This window comes from Sander lucioperca, chromosome 6, assembly GCF_008315115.2.
Source record: "Sander lucioperca isolate FBNREF2018 chromosome 6, SLUC_FBN_1.2, whole genome shotgun sequence".
Classification (NCBI taxonomy): Eukaryota; Metazoa; Chordata; class Actinopteri; order Perciformes; family Percidae; genus Sander; species Sander lucioperca.
Window position 1 is genome coordinate 354,095 of NC_050178.1, and position 19,294 is coordinate 373,388.

At 42.2% G+C, this 19,294-nt stretch overlaps 1 protein-coding gene across 1 annotated transcript in view; it reads left to right on the forward strand.

The window, feature by feature from the left end:
* Positions 1-4,574: 4,574 nt before the first annotated feature.
* Positions 4,575-19,294, forward strand: part of LOC116050241 (constitutive coactivator of PPAR-gamma-like protein 1 homolog) — a 37,891-nt gene continuing 23,171 nt past the window's right edge. Inside the window, exons 1-10 of the mRNA XM_031300219.2 lie at positions 4,575-5,575; positions 6,426-6,672; positions 6,763-6,845; positions 8,053-8,181; positions 12,217-12,307; positions 13,229-13,314; positions 13,390-13,556; positions 16,995-17,091; positions 17,172-17,339; positions 17,489-17,660. Coding sequence (XP_031156079.1) covers positions 5,102-5,575; positions 6,426-6,672; positions 6,763-6,845; positions 8,053-8,181; positions 12,217-12,307; positions 13,229-13,314; positions 13,390-13,556; positions 16,995-17,091; positions 17,172-17,339; positions 17,489-17,660 — 1,714 coding nt within the window. The 5' untranslated portion in view covers positions 4,575-5,101. The remainder of the gene's footprint in view (positions 5,576-6,425; positions 6,673-6,762; positions 6,846-8,052; positions 8,182-12,216; positions 12,308-13,228; positions 13,315-13,389; positions 13,557-16,994; positions 17,092-17,171; positions 17,340-17,488; positions 17,661-19,294) is intronic.

The following is a 19,294-nucleotide window of genomic DNA, read 5'->3' on the forward strand; positions in this document are numbered from 1 at the left end:
GTTCCACAAACAAAAATATCTGTAAGTACATTACATAAATTGACAAATTAATGAAAAACGTTTGTGAACATCTCCCTAACATTTACAACTTTTGAACGGGTATATAATTAGGTTTTTATCTGTGAAAGGCATTTGTGGATCTCAATTTACGTGCTGGATCTGCTGGTTTTTAGACAAACTTTCCGCCAGTCTGACTGAATATCGACTCGTATCACTTGACCATTTTCAGAAAGCAAGTGATTGCCTGCTGCTGACAGCCAGCACAAACCCAAGGATGGTTTCTGTCATTTTAGGTTCTGAGTGTTAATTTTTTCTGATCAGTTTGGTTTTTATTAATGATGTGTTGCTATAAAAACAGGGTGAAACGTTATGATTGACAGCTGTGATTGACTTGCGATTGGTCAGGCTGGGTGTATGATGGGATCACTGGTTATCAGTCTCCGCGGCTTCCTATTGGTGCCCGTCTGAAACTTGAACTTTAAAATCATCGGTGTATTTCCTTACAAAACTATTTCCATACACTATCTAACATTACGTTGCATTATGCATAATAAACAAGATGAACATCTGTATACCGTTTTATGTTTTGGTAGTGGATGAGTTACTTTCACAGAGGTTTGTGTTAATTTAGTCTGGCTCAGTATGTTTTTTATGCAGGTTTTTCTTAATGCACACCACATTATTTTCAATTGTATAATTTCAATGGAGTGGATTTCACAGAAAATACCACCTCACCTATTTTAGTCTAATACTCTGTCCATACTTTTTATTGTTTACTGTATGCACCTACTACACCAAGGCAAATTCCTTGCGTGTAAACTTGCTTGGTAATAAATCTGATTCTGAATCTATCATTTCATGTACGATAATAGAATAATCATCTCAACCTCATCAGTATCAGCCTACCGTCAATAATTGTCACTGTGTGCCTTAAATCCTTTTGCATATAACTACTCAGATGGTTACTGCTTCCATTTACCATGTATGCTTTGTCTTGCTTTAATAAATAGAGACAGACAGCGGAATAAATAGAGACAGACAGAGTCTGACAGCAGCAGGAAGGAAAGAGCTGCGGTGTCTCTCTGTGACGGTTGTCTGTGTAGGTATTTCCCTCACCGATGTATTCTGAATCTGTACTGTAAAGCCCCTTGAGGTATCACCGATGTATTCTGAATCTGTACTGTAAAGCCCCTTGAGGTAAATTTGTGATATTAAGCTATATAAATAAACTTGACTTAACTTGAATTAGCTTGACTCCTTTTGTGATTGTCTTACAATGTTTGTCTTACAAATGACGCTTTTGTATTTCTAGGTAGCCTATATCCAGTCTTGTATAAAGTACTTGAAAGCAATACTTGAGTAAAAGTACAAGTATCTTACCAGAAAATGACTTTGGTAGAAGTTAAAGTCTCCTTTTCGAATATTACTTGAGTAAAATTCTTAAAGTATCTGATATTTACTGTACTTAAGTACATTTAATATCAGAAAATTACTTTTGATACTTAAGTATTAGAAGTAAAAGTAAAAAAAAAACTTTATGGCCAAAGGTAACACAGAGAACCTTGATACTGGAGCCTTCCTCGAGTGAGAGTGGTGCTTTCTGACGGGGCCTAAATGATGAGTTACCCCCAAGATGCACCACGAGAGCTCTACAAACTTTGAATTAGTAACATATATTTTTTTTAATCAAAAATGTCAATTGAAATGACAAATGCTGACCATTAAATGTATACAGAAAATCTTTGTTCAAGATGTGTACCAAAAAGTTGTTGTTATCATTGTGATACTAGATACTTAATGCTTAACATTAAGTTTAGTGTTTATTCCCTCTAAGTCAGTAGGCAGTCAACCCTGTGACGAGTGAGTTTAGCTAAAAAATGTCCAAATAATCATCACATTTTATACTGAGAGCACAATTAGTTTGTTGTCCATTGAGCATATAAAATAAACGCTGTTTTGACATTTGATTTCGGTCGTAATATGACAAATTATTGACGTAGACATTGAAACACATGAACATATGACATGAACATGAACATATGAACACAGGGCGGCATTATTACAGCATTCAGAGAAGTGTGATAAAGACCCAGGGGTATTTGGGGAAAGAAGACATACAGTCATGATGACTACTCTGAAGCTGGGGCATTGTGGACCGACATGGGACTTGGCAAAAATAGGAAAGCATGAAGATGGGCTCTTTGGAATATATAAACAACAACATGTTTCACTGAAACGTAGTCGTCAGATTAATCTACCATATTGTCAAAATAGAGGGAGGCAGGCCAGTACAGCCCGATCCGGCAGGGGAGAGTGCCCGACCAGGGTCCTCTCCTTAACCTGTCTCCTATAGTTATGCTGTCATAGTTTTAGACTGCTGGGGGACATCCTTTGACACACTAAGGGTCTGTCTGAGATTTCTGAGTTTTTCCTCGCCACTGTCGCACTAAATGCTTGCTCTTGGGGGAATTACTGGAATTGTTGGGTTTTGTCGGAGTGTGGTCTAGACCTACTCTATCTGTAAAGTGTCTCAAGATAACTCTTGTTATGATTTGATACTATAAATAAAATTGAATTGAATTGAATTGAAACATTTACTGATGGAATGCACTGGCTTCACAGAAAAAAAGAGAAAGACAGTAGCCTATGAGGCAATGAAAAGCCTGTTAAATCCTACAGAGAACCACCCTGGGACTATAAAAGTTGTCCTAGTATACATCAGGTGTGGGCGTCTGGGTAGCTCACCTGGTAGAGCCACATACAGAGGCTCAGTCCTCAAAACAGCGGCCGCGGGTTCAGTTTCGACCTGCGGCCCTTTGCTGCATGTCATTCCCCCTCTATCTCCCCTTTAATGTCTAAGCTGTCCTGTCAAAAATAAAGGCCTAAAATAAAAAATAAACAAATCTTTAAAAGAAAAAAGAATGCATCTGGTACTACAATTGCTAGTGTGTATCGGCAGCGACAGATGGCCACCCACCAAGAGTCTGGGTCTGTCTGAGGTTTCTGTCTGTTCAAAGGAAGGTTCTCCTCACCACTGTCGCACCAAATGATTGCTCTTAGGGGGAATTGTTGGAAATGATAGTGTGGTCTAGACCTACTCTATCTGTTAAGTGTCCTGAGATAACTCCTGTTTCTATTTGACAATATAAATAAAGTTGAATTGAATTCAAATTGAATTGACTCAAAGCCGGTCTCAATGCAACCGCATTCTTCTTCTTCTTCTTCTTCTTTGGGATTTTACGGCAGCCGGCATCCAAAAAGTTGCATTGCTGCCATCTATGGAACTAGCACCGCAGTGCATTATATCCTGTTATACAGTCCAGTGTCTATTAAAAATTTAAACAAACAACGTTTTCCCCTCCCACTTGATCCTACTTCTAAAATACTCTTCAGAGATACTTCTTCCAAACCAATTTCTCGCAATTCTCTGAGTAGATCTAGTCTTTGTCGGTCATAATTTCGACAAGAAATCAAAACATGATGCACTGTCTCAGGTTCCTGACATGAACACAAACCACTCTGATGTTTACCTAAAATAAATAAAGTGCTGTTCAGAAATGTGTGACCAATCCTCATTCTAGAAATAATAACCTCTTCCTTACGTCTACCTTCCCCTCTTTTACAAACATTAACTGAGTCAGTTACTTTCCTAGAAATTGAGAATAGATGCCTTCCTTTGTTTTCTTGCTCCCAGAGCTGTTGCCATTTTAAAATTGTTGCCTGCCACACAATGCTTTTACCCTCCGCCTTAGATAGACTAATGTTGACATCTATGATTTCCTTTTCAGCAGCTTCCTTGGCCAACTTATCAACCCTTTCATTTGATGCAATACCAACATGAGCTGGGACCCAAATGAATGATATTTCTACCCCTCTAATTTTCACATCTCGAATTGCCAGAAGAATATCATACACAAGGTCTTGTCGACTCTTTGATGACCCTTTCCCAATACTATTGATAGCTGACACAGAGTCACTACATATCAATACTTTCTGGTTCTGAATCTGCTCAGTCCATTGTATTGCCATCAGGATTGCATATAACTCCACTGTGAACACACTTAGGAAATTTGAGGTTCTCTTACTCGCTTGGGCATTCCACCTCTGAACAACAAAAGCTGCTCCTGTAGCACCTGTTTCTTGATCCTTTGAACCATCAGTAAACATTAATAAGTGTTCCTGATACCTTTCTATTATATGACACTGGAATTCACGCACTAAATCTGATTCAGGATTTTCTAACTTAATCCCAAGTATGTCTAAATCAGTCTTTGGGACCTCCAATTGCCATAAAGGAACTGATGGCCACAGCACTCCAGGACAAAAGTCCTTATCATGAATAGACATTTCCTGTGCCACTGTCTCCCCTGTCCATCCAAAACTTGAAATTCTTGCCACCTCTCTCTCCCAACTTCTCTGAATTTGCAACCGCATTGTTCCTATGGAAATAGGATAATAAATGAAAATTCTTTGCCCTATGGGAGGCAGTAATGTGCCGTAAATGCCAGTGACTGCCGGAAATTAAAAGAAGAAGAACGTACGCGTACTAGTTGGCCGCCGGCTGTAGTCTTTGCGGTGTGTACATTCGTGGTTTAAGTGCAACTTTTTGGCCAAGAAACAGCAGACATGAGGCTTTCGCCACTAACGTTAGTTCTTTGCTGTCTACTTTGTGTGTCCGCACCGTTGGAGCGAAGGCTTTCGCCTCTTTAGCTGCGTGAAAATATCTGCGGAAGTAAGCAGCAGTGAACTGTCTTGCTCGTGTTCCTTGTTGTGCCGTGCCTCTGTACGTGCGTCATGTCGTCATGTCCCCCCCCCCCCCCTCTCTCTCTCTCTCTCTCTCCGGAGTCTGGACAGACCTCAGACATGGCCCCGTGAATCAACACATGGCGGCTAGAAGCAGCCATGAACCAAAAAAGCGGCCACCACCAAAAACTGACGATGCTTTAAAATAGCAGCCTTGCTTCGTTTCTTTCGAAATTAATATTCCAACTCCTGCCATATTCGGAGCTCCCAGCCTGCTGTCGAATCCTGTCAGGGGGAGAGAAGTGCACTGCAACTCACTTCGGTTTAATTTCGCTGTCAAGTGTCCGTCTTGCTCAACATGGGTGTTCTGGGTTTCCAAGAATACATTGAAAAGCATTGCCCCAGCGCTGTGGTGCCGGTGGAGCTCCAGAAGCTTGCCCGGGGAAGTATGGTTGGAGGTGGCCGGCAGAGATCACCTCAGAGTCCACTGAGACTGCTGGTGGACGCCGAGAACTGCCTCCACCGGCTCTACGGAGGCTTCTACACCGACTGGGTCAGCGGGGGCCAGTGGAACCACATGCTGGGCTACCTGGCCGCCCTCTCCAAGGCCTGCTTCAACGGCAACATAAAGCTCACGGTGTGCTTCAATGGCGCCCTGGAGAAAGGCCGTCTTCACGAGTGGGTCAAGCGGCAGGTGAACGAGAGGCAGACCGCCCAGCAGATCATCAGCCACGTCCAGAACAAGGGCACTCCACCGCCCAAAGTCTGGTTCCTTCCTCCCGTGTGCATGGCCCACTGCATCCGACTGGCGCTCCTCAGGTTCCGCGTCGGGGTGAGTGAAAACTCGGCCTGACAATGCCTGTTGAGCTGAGCCACTCTGGACCGCCAACCGGCATAAGTTAGCAGGCTCTCTGGTTAGCCTGCTAGCTGCCCACCATGTCATCACTGCCAACTTCACCCATGATAAAAGCTGCTTCCACCCGCGGCCAAGTGAATCACTGTGCCTGTAGGAGTGTGAGCGGTGGAGTCAGTGGCCTGCTTTTTAGTACCTAACTCGTTCTGATTCTGTGACATTACCTCAGACTATGTTGTGATGGTTTGATCAATAATCAAACAGACTCACTGAACTGCTCAGTACAGAGATTCTGAATGGGAAGTCCCTCTGGAACATACAAACAATATTACTAATGCTGAAACGATAACCCAATTGACAGCATATTGCTATTATTATTTATCATTTTAGTCCTTTTTCTTTTTAAAAACATAAAAGCCCCAAGTTCACTGCTTCTAGCCTGTCAATTATAAAAAATATAATATGCTGTTTTTCTAAGATAGTAAATGGACTATCTTTGGGCTGGTTAGACAAAACAAGTAATTTGACGATGCAGTGACGTGGTAAATCCTTTATATAGTGTTAGTATTCATATAATGCTGTTTTCAGGTTCTTTGCTCACACGCTCTGGATAAAAGTTTACATGGATAAAAGTTTACATGTATAGACTATCATTAAAGCCTATTATTTGTCTGGAGTATCAACTGTGTCAGGCTTATTCACTAAGAGCAGCTAAAACAAAGCTGCACCTGGTTTGTCGTCCTGTTTCTGTCCTTAACACTATGTCTATGTACAGGTTTATTTTGAGCCTTAACCATTTAAAGCCTAAATTGTGCTGGCTCCTCCTAAGGTTGTCCAGAGCATCGAGGACCACCACCTGGAAGTGATAGCCTTATGCAGGGAGAACGGCTTCCACGGCCTGGTGGCCTATGACTCTGACTACGCTCTGTGCAACATCCCATACTACTTCAGCGCCCACGCCCTCAAACTGAGCCGCAACGGCAAAAACCTCACCACCAGCCAGTACCTGATGCACGAAGTGGCTCGGCAGCTCCATCTCAACCCAAATCGTTTTGTCATTTTTGCGTCCCTTTTAGGTAAGTCTGACACTTCTGTGCAGAATCTAAATGGAGGGGGTAGTTTAAATGAGGCTGATGTGCAGTTGTGTGCTTTTTTTTTTTTTATAGGAAATCACATATTGCCTGATGAAGACTTGGCTGCCTTTCACTGGAGCTTACTTGGTCCAGAGCATCCATTAGCATCCTTAAAGGTAAATATTTAAATTATGTTTATGTCTTTGTATTCCAGTCTAATAGAAGTGTGCTGTGAGTTTTGTGTGTGTGAATGACAGTCGCAGTGGAACGGTGGTTCCGCACATACAGTGCTGAATGAATAAATACATTTCTCAGAAAACCACCATTGTCATTCACTTTGTCAAACGAGAAGAGTTTAACCTAACCCCTTTAACCAATCGCTAACCCAAGGAAGTGCAGTATCGAGTGTGAGATCTTGAGATGTACGGCAGAGATCTTCAACAGGAGTTCCAGGGACCTCAGAGATACTGCAGTGGGCCACCAAATTATTATTATTATTATTAGTACACATACATTTTGTGGGACAAAAAACCCAAATGATAGGCTTACTGGCTTATAGGTAAGGTAGCCATCCACAGATCCATTGAGGAGGGCCCACAAAGATGCCAATAGAAAATGCCTTTCTACAGGGCCCTGAATTTTGTGCTACGCAACAGCGCAAGGCCAATCAATTGTCCCGTTTCAGACAGACCCGTGCACTGCACTAGTGCGGTTTAAAGCAGCATTGTGAACATCAACTGCTTTTTTGGTGATAATTGCAGGCTGAGAATTATCTGACAAAACTACTGGTTGGGCAACAAATTGATCTGGAACTGTTAAGGGAAAATGTGCCACCTTCTATGTGGATGTCGGATCACTGTTGATGATAAATGTAGTCGTTTGAAGCAATTACTTCCTCAGTGCGTACTGTATTGACTGAGAGAACTGAGTTCCCTTGCTTGTGGAGCCTTGCCTTCATGAAGCCAAAATCTCCCGGATACGGGCGCTCCCGTTTTGTAATTTTGGAGCCAAAGTCTGCGCAATCAGGCGGTGGAGCCGCGGTATCAAAGTCTCATCATAAATACCTATACTTACAACATAGGTGTGTGTGTGTCTGCGTGTGTCTGCGTGTGCGTGTGTGTCTGCGTGTTTGTCTGTGCCTGTCTGTGTGTGTGTGAGATGCTTTTAAAGTGTGATCCATGATTTTTGTTATATATTTTTAGTTTTTCTTTGATTTAACTTATGTAAAGTGTCTGAGTACCTTGAAAAGTGCTCTATCAATATAATGTATTGTTATTATCATGTGCCAAACTCCAGGCAAATTGCAGCATTTTGAAAAGGATGTTGCTGGACACACTGCCATGTGGAGTTTTATTGTAAACCTGAGTGGTTGTGTGTTGTCAGGTGCGTGCCCACCAGCTTGTGCTCCCGCCCTGTGATGTTGTAATCAAGGCTGTGGCCGACTACGTCTGCAACATCCCAGACATCACCGACCTGGAGGCTGTTGCTAAGGACATCTTCAAGCACTCGCAGGTATGAAAAACTCGAGCAGTGCTAGTGCTGACCCATAAATCGAATTTCCGTCGTCATGCAGCCTCTGCCCTGCTCTGAGCGCACACACACACACACACACACACACACACACACACACACACACACACACACACACACACACACACACACACACCCCAGAGCGAAGTCAGTGGACAGCAGATAAGAGTGGAGACAACTACTCTCGTTACAAAACCAAACAAACGTTATTGTTCACATCCACACAGTAGAATGTTGTGCAATTTAATTACTGCATTTAACCCATCCTAAGTATCGGTAGTAGTGGACAGCTATACATAACAGCATTCGGGGAGCAACTTGGTTCAGTGTCTTGCTCAGGGACACTTTGACGTGTAGATGTAGGAAGCAATATTTGAATCTGCTCTGTGGCAGTCTTCATCAGCTGCTGTTATGTTTTACACGAGCACAGCGCTCTTGCTCGGCTAATAGCAAATTGTTACAAGTTAAAGTGAAAGCTGTCTGTATAAAGTCTAACTATCTGACTGATCGTAGTTTGCCACAAATCTTAAAATCGGACCTCAGCAGAGGGAGGACGGAGCACAGGATGGATGACTGATGACCGTCATTCCTTCTATCCTGGCATGTACAGTACTGGCTCATTTTAACTTTGCATTGCTTGAAAAAAAAAAAAAGTTATTGTACTGTACCCCAGCCCTCTCCATTGCGTTCCCCCGCAATGGAACAGGCAGGCAAAAGGGATTTAAGTAAGGCAGGCAAAAGGAGTTCCAAAAAACGCTGCAAAAACTAAAGACTACGGCATCAAAATCACAAGGAACACAGAGAGGAAGGGGGTTACAAATACACATTGGGCCTCATTCACCAAAACGTTCTTCAGAACAAATTTGTTCTTAAACCCCACTTACGCAGTTTTCACGAAGATTCTGGCAATTCACCAATGTTTTCTTATTTGGGATTTGTTCTTAGGTAAGAACAGAATATATGTACATTTAAAGCGTAACTCTCGCTAAAATGCAACCTAGGGTCTTTTTGTGAATGTACCTGAGTCAAACTTTAGTTTTAAAAGCATATTCAGGACGGAAGCGCCACTTTTAAGATTTACCGTATCTTTGTTTTTCAGTCAAAAGGCCTTTTGAATGGGAGGTCTAGGGGCACTTCTATGATCGCATCAAAATCACTATTTTTAAAACGCTAAGAAGGTTCGACACAACATGAAACTTTTCTCCAAGTATCACCAGGGTCTCTACACATGAACTCCAGTATTGACAACATTGTTTGTGTACACAGAGTTTACTAAAAAAGGTTTTAAGCAACTCACTGTAGCTGTTGTTTTTCCGGTCGCCGTCCATCGAGCCAGTCAAAAATAGTCGAGGGAGTTTTAGTAAACTCTGTGTACAAAAAGAATGCTCTCAATTCTCAATGCTCGAGTTCATGTGTAGAGCCCCTGGTGATACTTCAAGCAACGTTTCATGTTGTGTCAAGCCTTCTTAGTGTTTTAAAAATAGCGATTTTGAGGCTGGCATAGAAGTGCCCCTAGCACTCCCATTCAAAAGGCCATTTGACCGAAAAACGAGAATACGGTAAATCTTAAAAGTGGCGCTTCTGTCCTAAATATGCTTTTAAACGAAAGTTTGACTCGGGTACATTCACAAAAAGACCCTAGGTTGCATTTTGGCGAGAGTTACGCTTTAAGAGCCCTCTTACGCACAATTGAGAGCTGACATGTTTGCGCAAAACAAGTAGCTATACCGTTTTCGTCCGATCTAATTTAAAAATGTAATATTTCTCTCCTTTATCATTTTGTAACTAATTTGTTTCATTATTTTACACATACTTATAGTTTGTTTGGTTTAATAAATACACACTACACTTGCACTTCTGCTCATTCGTAGAGCACTTTGAATTGCCATTTTTGTGATGAATTGTGCTAGGCCTATATACTTTGTCAGTTCTGCACCCTTCTCCGGGTACAGCGTTCACTGCATGAGCTATTGCATTCCATGCATCGTTTTTATTTATTTTTTATCTGCTGCTTTGTATCCACTGCTAAATATGATGTCTTGTTTTTCGCTAACTTCTTGCAGCAGTACCTCCACTTCAGAATTACTAAAGTTTTTCTTTCTTTTGGAGTCGAGGCCTCCACCGTCTTTGCCACGTCTTTTGGACATTTCTCTAAGTGTGCACACGACACGGCCCTGCCATCTCATGCCCTTTTATGGGAATTAACAGGGCGATTACCTATGCTAAATAGGAGCAACGGGCACAAGCTTTCAATTTACGATGACATTGGGCTTCATCATTCTAAGAACACACCTGCGAACAATTCTGCTGTTTAAGAACACGTCATGAATCAGACGTAGACTTTTTTTAGGGACTTTCTTAAGAACATATTTAAGAGAAAACTTAGGAAGGTATTGGGGAATGAGGCCCATTGATCTGACAACAGACAAAGACAGCACAGAGACTAAATACACAAGGTAACAAGGGTAAAACAAGGGACAGGTGACATGAGGGCTGAAGAACAGGTGGAACACATCAGGGCGGGGCAGACAATGACAGAGGCGGGAAAACACAAGGCAGGAAGTAAAACAAGACAAGACACAGGAAAAACGGACACTACAAAATAAAACAGAAAACTGAAGCATGAAAACGTACACATGGATGAAACAGGGTAAAACGCAATGGAGAAAACAGGAGACTGTAAACAACAAGGAAACAGGGAATAGATAAACACAATAAAACAGGAAAAACTACAACTGAAAACCAAAACCATGACACATACAGGAAGTGAACCAAAAACAACACATTTACTAGCCTGCAGTTTCAACCTCGCAGACAATTTACGGACTTCTATATGATTCAAGGGATGATAACTTTCAGATACATTAGGTGTTCTGAGCACACATCGCTGGCCGTCTGTGTGGCATCATCATCATCTCTCTCTCTCTCTCTCCTTCAATCACTGTCTGTCAGCTGCTCATTTTTTTCTTCTAAAATATTAGAAACGCTAAAGCAGAACCAGAAAACCCAAGACGTTATAAATTTGGTGTTGCTCCATTATTTCTGAGACCAGAAGTATCGGCGAGTTTCACTCAGGTATTCTGTCCAATAAACAAGCGACCGTCTTGATCGCGTGACATGCGCTTACAGTTTTTGGTGCGTTTGACAAAGTGCAGTGTGAACGCAAACCGAACCAAATGAAAAATGCAACAATGTTGCAACTTCACCCCTGATTCGCACCGAGTCCACCGAACTATAGGTGTGAAAGCTCCCTTACATATACAGTATGGTAAATAATAATCCAGTTTTAGTCCTGTGGTGTGATGATGTTGAGGGTAGGGTTGGGTACCTAAACCCGGTTCCACTATGGAACCGGTTCCTACGCAACCGGTAGGAATCTGACCGGATTAGAATGTAAATTTCGGTTCCTCATTTCGGTTCCACGTAATGTGTTGACTGAAATATTTTCCCTCTCTCGCTCCGAAATGGACGTAAAAATATCACTTTCTCTGTAGTCTACCGTTAGCTAACCGTAAATGTAGGCTACCTTTTAAAATGCCATATTTTCCCTCTGGGCTCATCAAAACGGACGTAAAAGCATATTAACCATTCACTGCACGTGATCGCTAGTAAACATATCTTTGATGTCATTTTTCAGTTTTTCAAGAATCGGTTTAGAAAACCTTTTTTCCCTTTTACTCTCCTTCTCTGTCTTATTCTCCTGTTATATTTTTGATACAGTGGCACAAAATATTCCCCGTTGACAGTCGAAATAAAAGCTTCGATGACAAAATAAAAGCTCCGGGGGAAAAAAAGGTAAAACTGCCAAGTATTTATTTAGCAATTAAGATTCAATTAAATGGTTTTAGTAGAACTGTTAAAGTTCGTGGGCTCTCCGTTGGGCGCAACTCCCCGCCCCCGCTGCTGTACTCGCACGCACACGCGCGCATGTGCGCGTGCGCAGTTCGATAATTCTGGTGTTGAGTTCAAGTATATTGTTCTGACTGCTCTGTGTGTATTCATCCTATTTTCTTTTAGACGTGCACTGATGACAAAGTCATCCGCTTCAAGAAGGCAGTGGAGTACTACTCAGTGGCCAGCCAGCCCTATCACTTCCCTCCACAGTCAGGTGGGTCTGTTGCTTTGCTTGTAGACATATTTGGTCTTCATTGACCTGGCTAGTTTCTTTTCTTTACAAAGTGTGCCTTTAGACTGCTGGCCATGTCCATACAAAAAGTAATAATATACATAATATATGTCCCGTGTGAATCAGCATCTCTGTGATTCGGGGTCGTATTGGCTGCGTTGGCGATCATACAATGAAAGTTTTGACAGAGCCTTGACATCATAAGTGGGGGATAATGTCAGTAAGACAAGATACTTTTTTATACAACAAGTAGATCCGACCAGACAGTCTGATTGGTCAACTAGAAATTTAGAACGTGCTCATGTCAGCATGACAGCACACCCAGAGCCATTTGGGCTTTACACGTCAAACACCGGTGTTAATTCATTTAAATTGTGGCTGCCTTTTTTGTGCACAAGTGCCAGAGGCCTTGTTAACCTTCTAAGCAACACCCGTTGCTTATCTGTGCCACCTGTTGCTCTTCTGTACTTCCTCAGCCGGGGACTTGATCTCAGAGCGTGCATAGAAGTTGTCCAGCTCATCTGGGAATAGGGCTGGGTACCGAATTCAATACTTTTTAGGCACCGACCGAACTGCCTTTAAAGTATCGAGTATCGGAAAATGCCTCGTCATTCAATACCCAAATTTCAATACCTAAAAAGTAAATCTCATCAGTGTCAGTGAGCCAGTAAGCATGCAGCATGCTTCTGGCAAGATGTAATAATGTCTGTGATTGGATGTCTTAACATTACACGCCTTAGAGACACGCAGGAAAAACTCAACGTTACGCACAGACACTGCTTACGTAGTAGGAGCTGAAAAATAAATTTAAAGATTTGTGCCGTAATGTGTAGTCCTTTTTGTCCTGTTTGATAATTCCAGCTCTGTACAGAAGGTCCAGTCTCTATGCTTATTGTTTTACAGTCAGACCAAAACCAGTGGGAGTGTCTGCTGCAGTGCCGTTTCCAAAAACGCTCACCATTCCACAGGTGTTGCCTGTAAAACAGGAGGTAAGACTGGGAAAGCTTCCAGTGAAATAGTGCAGGTGCTTGAGCTTCATGAGAATGACTCGTGACTGTGTTCAGGTCCAGCTCTCGTACCCGGAGAAGAACAGCTTCAGCGACATTCCTCATGAAGCGAAGCACACGCCGCTGTATGAGAGGTCCTCTTCCATCAACCCCGAGCATACACCGGCTGCTCTCTGCAACGCCTCCTCCTTGGAGGATGAAGAGAGCTCTGGCACAACTGCCAAGTGAGTTCAACACAACACTAAACTCTCTGTCACTGTTTCCATTCATGGTGAAGCTGTTAGAGCTCATCAGTCTGTCACGTTCATCGTCCTACTGGTAGTCATCATTTCATTTGGGGCAAAAGGTCTCTTTAAAGGTGCAGTAGGTGAGACTTATAAAACTAACTTTCTGTCATATTTGCTGAAACTGACCCTATGTTCGAGTAGAACTACATGAAGCAGGTAATTAAAAAAAAAAAAAAAAAATCCGGCTACTCTAGCACAACCTAACCAACCAACGACATACTAACTTAGATTATTATAGCACATTTCATGAAACCCACGGACGCTTTACACAAGTACAGGGGGACAAAAAGAAAACAGTATGCCAACATAGACTGAAAAGAAGAAAAAAAACTAAATGGAAGGGGGACGTAATTTAATGTGGGCTACTGACGTACAACCACATCACGCAATCTAAAGTTATTTTATGAAGGAAATAGAAATATTACATATCTGAAGGCCAATTCAGGGACGTTTTTATTAATCATTTACAATCCCGTAATTGCCTCCATATGTTGAAAGCCCGACAGAGATTGACTCGTACTTTCCCTTTTAGTTTTTCTTTGTTTCATTTCCTTTTTCCTGTGATGGTCCTACCCCAATATCAGCCATAACTACAGCAGATAACTTCTAAAATTAATTTAAATACAATTAGGCCTATATAAAGAAATCTCCTGCTTCCTTTTACCTGGCTGGATACAATAACACGGGCTTTTCCGGTGTTATAAAGAAATCTGTGACCCATCAGAATGTGTGCTCTGTAGCGCCGTCTACCTGCCGCAAATCATTCTGTGACTGTGCGGGAAAAATCGTACCCATGCAGAGGCATTAATAAAAACTACATAAAAATAGCGTTCTTTTTGCTGTTAGTCTCATTTGCTGTTACAGGTCATTTATGATGAAAAATTACGTTTCAGAAACATTTAAAAGCTACATATACATATGAATATACAAAATAATAGCAGTCCAACATCACTAACCTCATAAATAAATTTTTTTGGTAGAAGTGATATTTCTACATGGCAAATAATTTACTAGTAAGTGTTGTAGAGTCATAGAAAACCAACAGACCCAACAGTCATGACATGCATGCTGCTCATTCTGTGTAACTGAATCTGTAATTGAAAGGGGCATGTTCAAAATAATAGCAGTGTTGTGTTCAATTAGTGAGGTGATTGATTCTGTGAAGAAACAGGTGTCAATTATGGCCCATATTTAAGGAAGGAAGGAAGCAAATGTTGTGCATGCTGGTTATAGTGCATTTCACACTGAAATACTCAGCAAAATGGGTCGTTCCAGACGTTGCTCTGAGGAACAGCGGACTTTGATTAAAAAGTTGATTGGAGAGGGGAAAACATATAAAGAAGTGCAGAAAATTATAGGCTGCTCAGTCAAAATGATTTCAAATGCCATCCAAAGCCTGAACGATGTGGGAAAAAACTGTCAACTACCATTCGAATGGATCGAAGAATAGCCAAAATGGCAAAGGCTCAACCAATGATCAGCTCCAGGAAAATCAAAGAAGACTTAAAGTTACCTGTGAGTACTGTTACGATCAGAAGAAGGCTATGTGAAGCAAAGCTATCAGGTAGAAGCCCCCACAAAGTCCCATTGAGGAAAAAAAGACATGTACTGAATAGGTTGAAATTTGCCAAAGGACACGTTGATTGGCCAAAGGAGAAATGGGGCAACATTCAGTGGACAGATGAGAGCAAAATGTTTCTTTTTGGGTCTAGGGACGACCCCCGTGCACTGAATTCAAGCCACAGTACACTGTGAAGACAGTAAAGCATTGTGTTGCAAAAATCATGTTATGGGGATATTTCTCATACTGTGGTGTTGGGCCTATTTATCGCATACCAGGGATCATGGATCAGTTTCAATACATCAAAATACTTGAAGAGGTCATGTTGCCTTATGCTGAAGAGGAAATGCCTTTGAAATGGGTCTTTCAACAAGACAATGACCCAAAACACACCAGTAAGCGAGCAAAGTCTTGGTTCCAGATGAACAAGATTGATGTTATGGAGTGGCCAGCCCAATCCCCAGACCTCAATCCCATAGAAAACTTGTGGGGTGACATAAAAAATGCTGTTTCTGAGGTAAAACCCAGTAATGCAGAGGAATTGTGGAATGTAGTTCAATCGTCCTGGGCTGGAATACCTGTTCACAGGTGCCAGAAGTTGGTCGACTCCATGCAACACAGATGTGAAGCAGTTCTCAGAAATAATGGTTATGCAACTAAATATTAGTGCAGTGATTCAAAGTAAAGCAAACCCTTGATACATTTTTCAGTTTATACAGTAAATGTTTGAGTTTGTAAAGAAAAATGCAAATACTGCTATTTCTTTGAACAGCCTAATTCTTTTTTCTTCACTTTCTGTAAAGGTATAACACAAACTTGATACATTTTGGTCATGTTTTGATTTGGAATTGAATGTGCAGTGTTCCCAATGCATTGATATTATGGAATTAAAAGCTATTCTAAGGATTTAGAGCATTATTCACTTTTTTAAACACACTGCTATTATTCTGAGCACAACTGTAGTGCTCCATTGTGTAATTTTTGTTGTTGATTCTTAGCAAAAAACCCTTTGTTCTTTCACAAATATGTACTCATTCATGTGTAATTACTTCCACCAACTAATCAAAGTTTTCTCGTACGCGTAGAATCTGCCATTCAGAATCATTCAGAATACATACGAGCGAGTCGCTCGAATGGCGGCAGCCATGTAGCGCCTCCATCTTTAAAATACATTAGCCAAAGAGGGACATACCTCCGCCTTTCGCGCTTTTACACTCCGTGGCACCGTGACGAATGCCAGCCGGGAGATTACTCGCGACTGCCGGCAGATTTGAAAGCCTGTTGAAGATGGTGGGTCACACCTGTTCTCGAGGACATAACGTAACGGAGTCGCCTCGTTGTCTTTGGAGAGTGTCTCTTTACCTTATTTCCCTCTTCCTTTAGCTTTCCCTCGCACCTCCGTCGTATCAACTGATCTCTGACTCTGCTCACGGAGAAACATATGTAGCCTATGCTGTAAACATTGCCTTACACTATTAATCTCGTACAATATACAGAACAGACAAAGTCGTACTGGAAGCCATGTTAATCTTGGCATACGGCCACCGTAGAAGTTAAAACGCGCTCGGAATAGGAGGGGCTAGAAAGTAATATTCGGTTGGTTGTCATATACAATTTCACCGCTAGATGGGAGAAATTCTTACACAATGTAGCTTTAATGTAACAATAATAATTGGATGTGTTTTGTGACGCTGTCCATCTTCGTCATTTTAGATTTTTCTGTATGAACACATCACGTTGTGTTGTATTTATGGCACACTGCCAGCCAGAGGTGATCACTGGTTTCACCTGTATGTATTTTCTGTTTTGTGTAGTCATGTTAGTGACCATCAGGGAGGATCATGGGAGAAAAACGGACATAGTACACATTCTGAAAACGCACCAGAGGAAGACCTAGGGGACCAAACAAAAGTGAGTCAAACATCAGGAACACTGGTCCGAAATGTCAGCAGGTAGGTAAAGTTTGGGCGCTGTGTCCCATCTGTCCTCAGGCTGAGCTGTGTGCGAGCATCCCCTGCCTGCTCTCCATGCCCACCAGGAACCACATGGACATCACCATCCCACCACTGCCGGCCGTGGCCCCCGAGGTCCTGCGGGTGGCCGAGCACAGACACAAGAAGGGCCTAATGTACCCGTACATCTACCACGCGCTCACCAAGGTACAGTGGGGGACATGTTTGACAGTCACAGCCTTTTCATTATCTGTGTTCATGTCCAGTCATAGTGATGCTCGGCATTCACAGACACCTTATTTGTGAATGGAGTTGTAGCACCGTGCAGCATTTAGGGAACAGTGTGTCTTTTGCAGGGCGAGATAAAGCTGTCTGTCACCATTGAAGATGAAGCTAACAAAGAGCTGCCTGCAGCAGTGCAGCTGTTTCGGCCAATCCGTCAATATGTTTACGGTGTGCTCTTCAGCCTGTCGGAGGCCAGGAAGAAGGCGGAGAGACTCGCCGTGAGGAAGAACTGCCTCCCTGAATGTGAGTCCTGTGGTTGGAAAGCTCTTTTTGTAGCGCTGCTTTAGTTCTATCAACTTTTCTTAATTTAGGAAATCAGTTCAAAATAATAGGGTTCCGTGGGGCCTTAAAAAGTCCACCTACAAAAAAAAGACCACAGCCTACAACCTCCCTTAGCTTTGCCACTGTAATTCTGTAAAGTGTCCTTGGGTTTCATGAAAGGCGCTATATAAATAAAAGTTTTCACTATTATTAGGGGTCCAAGCCCGAGTCTGTAAGAACGGGCAATAGCAAAGCTATGCCGTTCATACAGCAGGGCTGTAGAACCCTATTGTTTTTCTACTGATTTTTCCTCTTCATTATTATTAGGGGTCCAAGCCCGAGTCTGTAAGAACGGGCAATAGCAAAGCTATGCCGTTCATACAGCAGGGCTGTAGAACCCTATTGTTTTTCTACTGATTTTTCCTCTTCATTATTATTATTATTATTATTATTATTATTCTTCTCCGCCTAAAACTCCGACTACAGCCTAAACCGTACATGGTGGGGGGTTGCCATTTTCAGGAATGGTCTGAATCACCGCAAGGACCTCAGGCACAAAAATTGACCCACTTCCACCACTAGGTGGCGCTATAGCAGAAAAACCGCATTTTGGCTCTATAACTCCCTATAACTCCCACACCGTACACCCTACATTCAAAACTCATACATCCACGCGTTCCCTGGATCCACCTGAATCACGGGATATAGGCCACGCCCATTTCCGCCTAGACTTTTATGCGTGAAAAATCGCAATTTATCAAAAACCTACTTTTTCGAACTCCTCCTAGACCGTGCGACCGATCTGCACGAAACTTGGACCGTAGCATCTCCAGACCGACCTGACAAAAAGGTAATAAAAAGAATTTTGATAGGACAAAAATTGCACATATCACGGACGAACAAATTTGTGTAGCTAACTATGAAAACACCAACTTTGCCATATCTCAGCCAAAATAAAGGCTATCAACGCCAAACTTTAGATTCTTGTTTGACATGACCCTCTGGAGTTGCGCCACGCGTTTTACGAAGATTGGTCACTAGGGGGCGCTACAAGTACAAAAAGTTTATATCTCATGAACGGCTCATCTGATTTTTATAAAATGTGATGGGTACCATCTAGGGACACTCCTGAGGCCAGATCTAGAGTGGGGTACTGAGAGGTCAAAGTGGGCGTGGCCTATGGGACCCAAGTCTAGATTCACCACTTACACTAATGTGAACAACTTTAAATTTACAGGGTAGATAGACAATGGGTCATGGACCACACTTACCAAAACTTACACATGTGGACCACTAGGTGGCGCTATAATGGTTTTTGGCCTTTATCTCCCACATCACACATCGCACATTAGAAAACCATACATCCCCGTGTTCCTTGAATCAAGCTGAATCACGTGATATAGGCCACGCCCATTTTTGCTTACAAACTTTATCGCAATATCGCACAATGCGCAAAACCAACTTTTTCGAACTCGTCCTAGGCCGTGCGACGGATCAGCTCGAAACCTGGTAGGTAGCATCTCCAGATGGACCTGACCAAAAAGTTACTCAAGGAATTTTGCTACGTTAAAGTATGCGCATTTGACGACCAAACAAATTTTCATAGCTAGCTACCA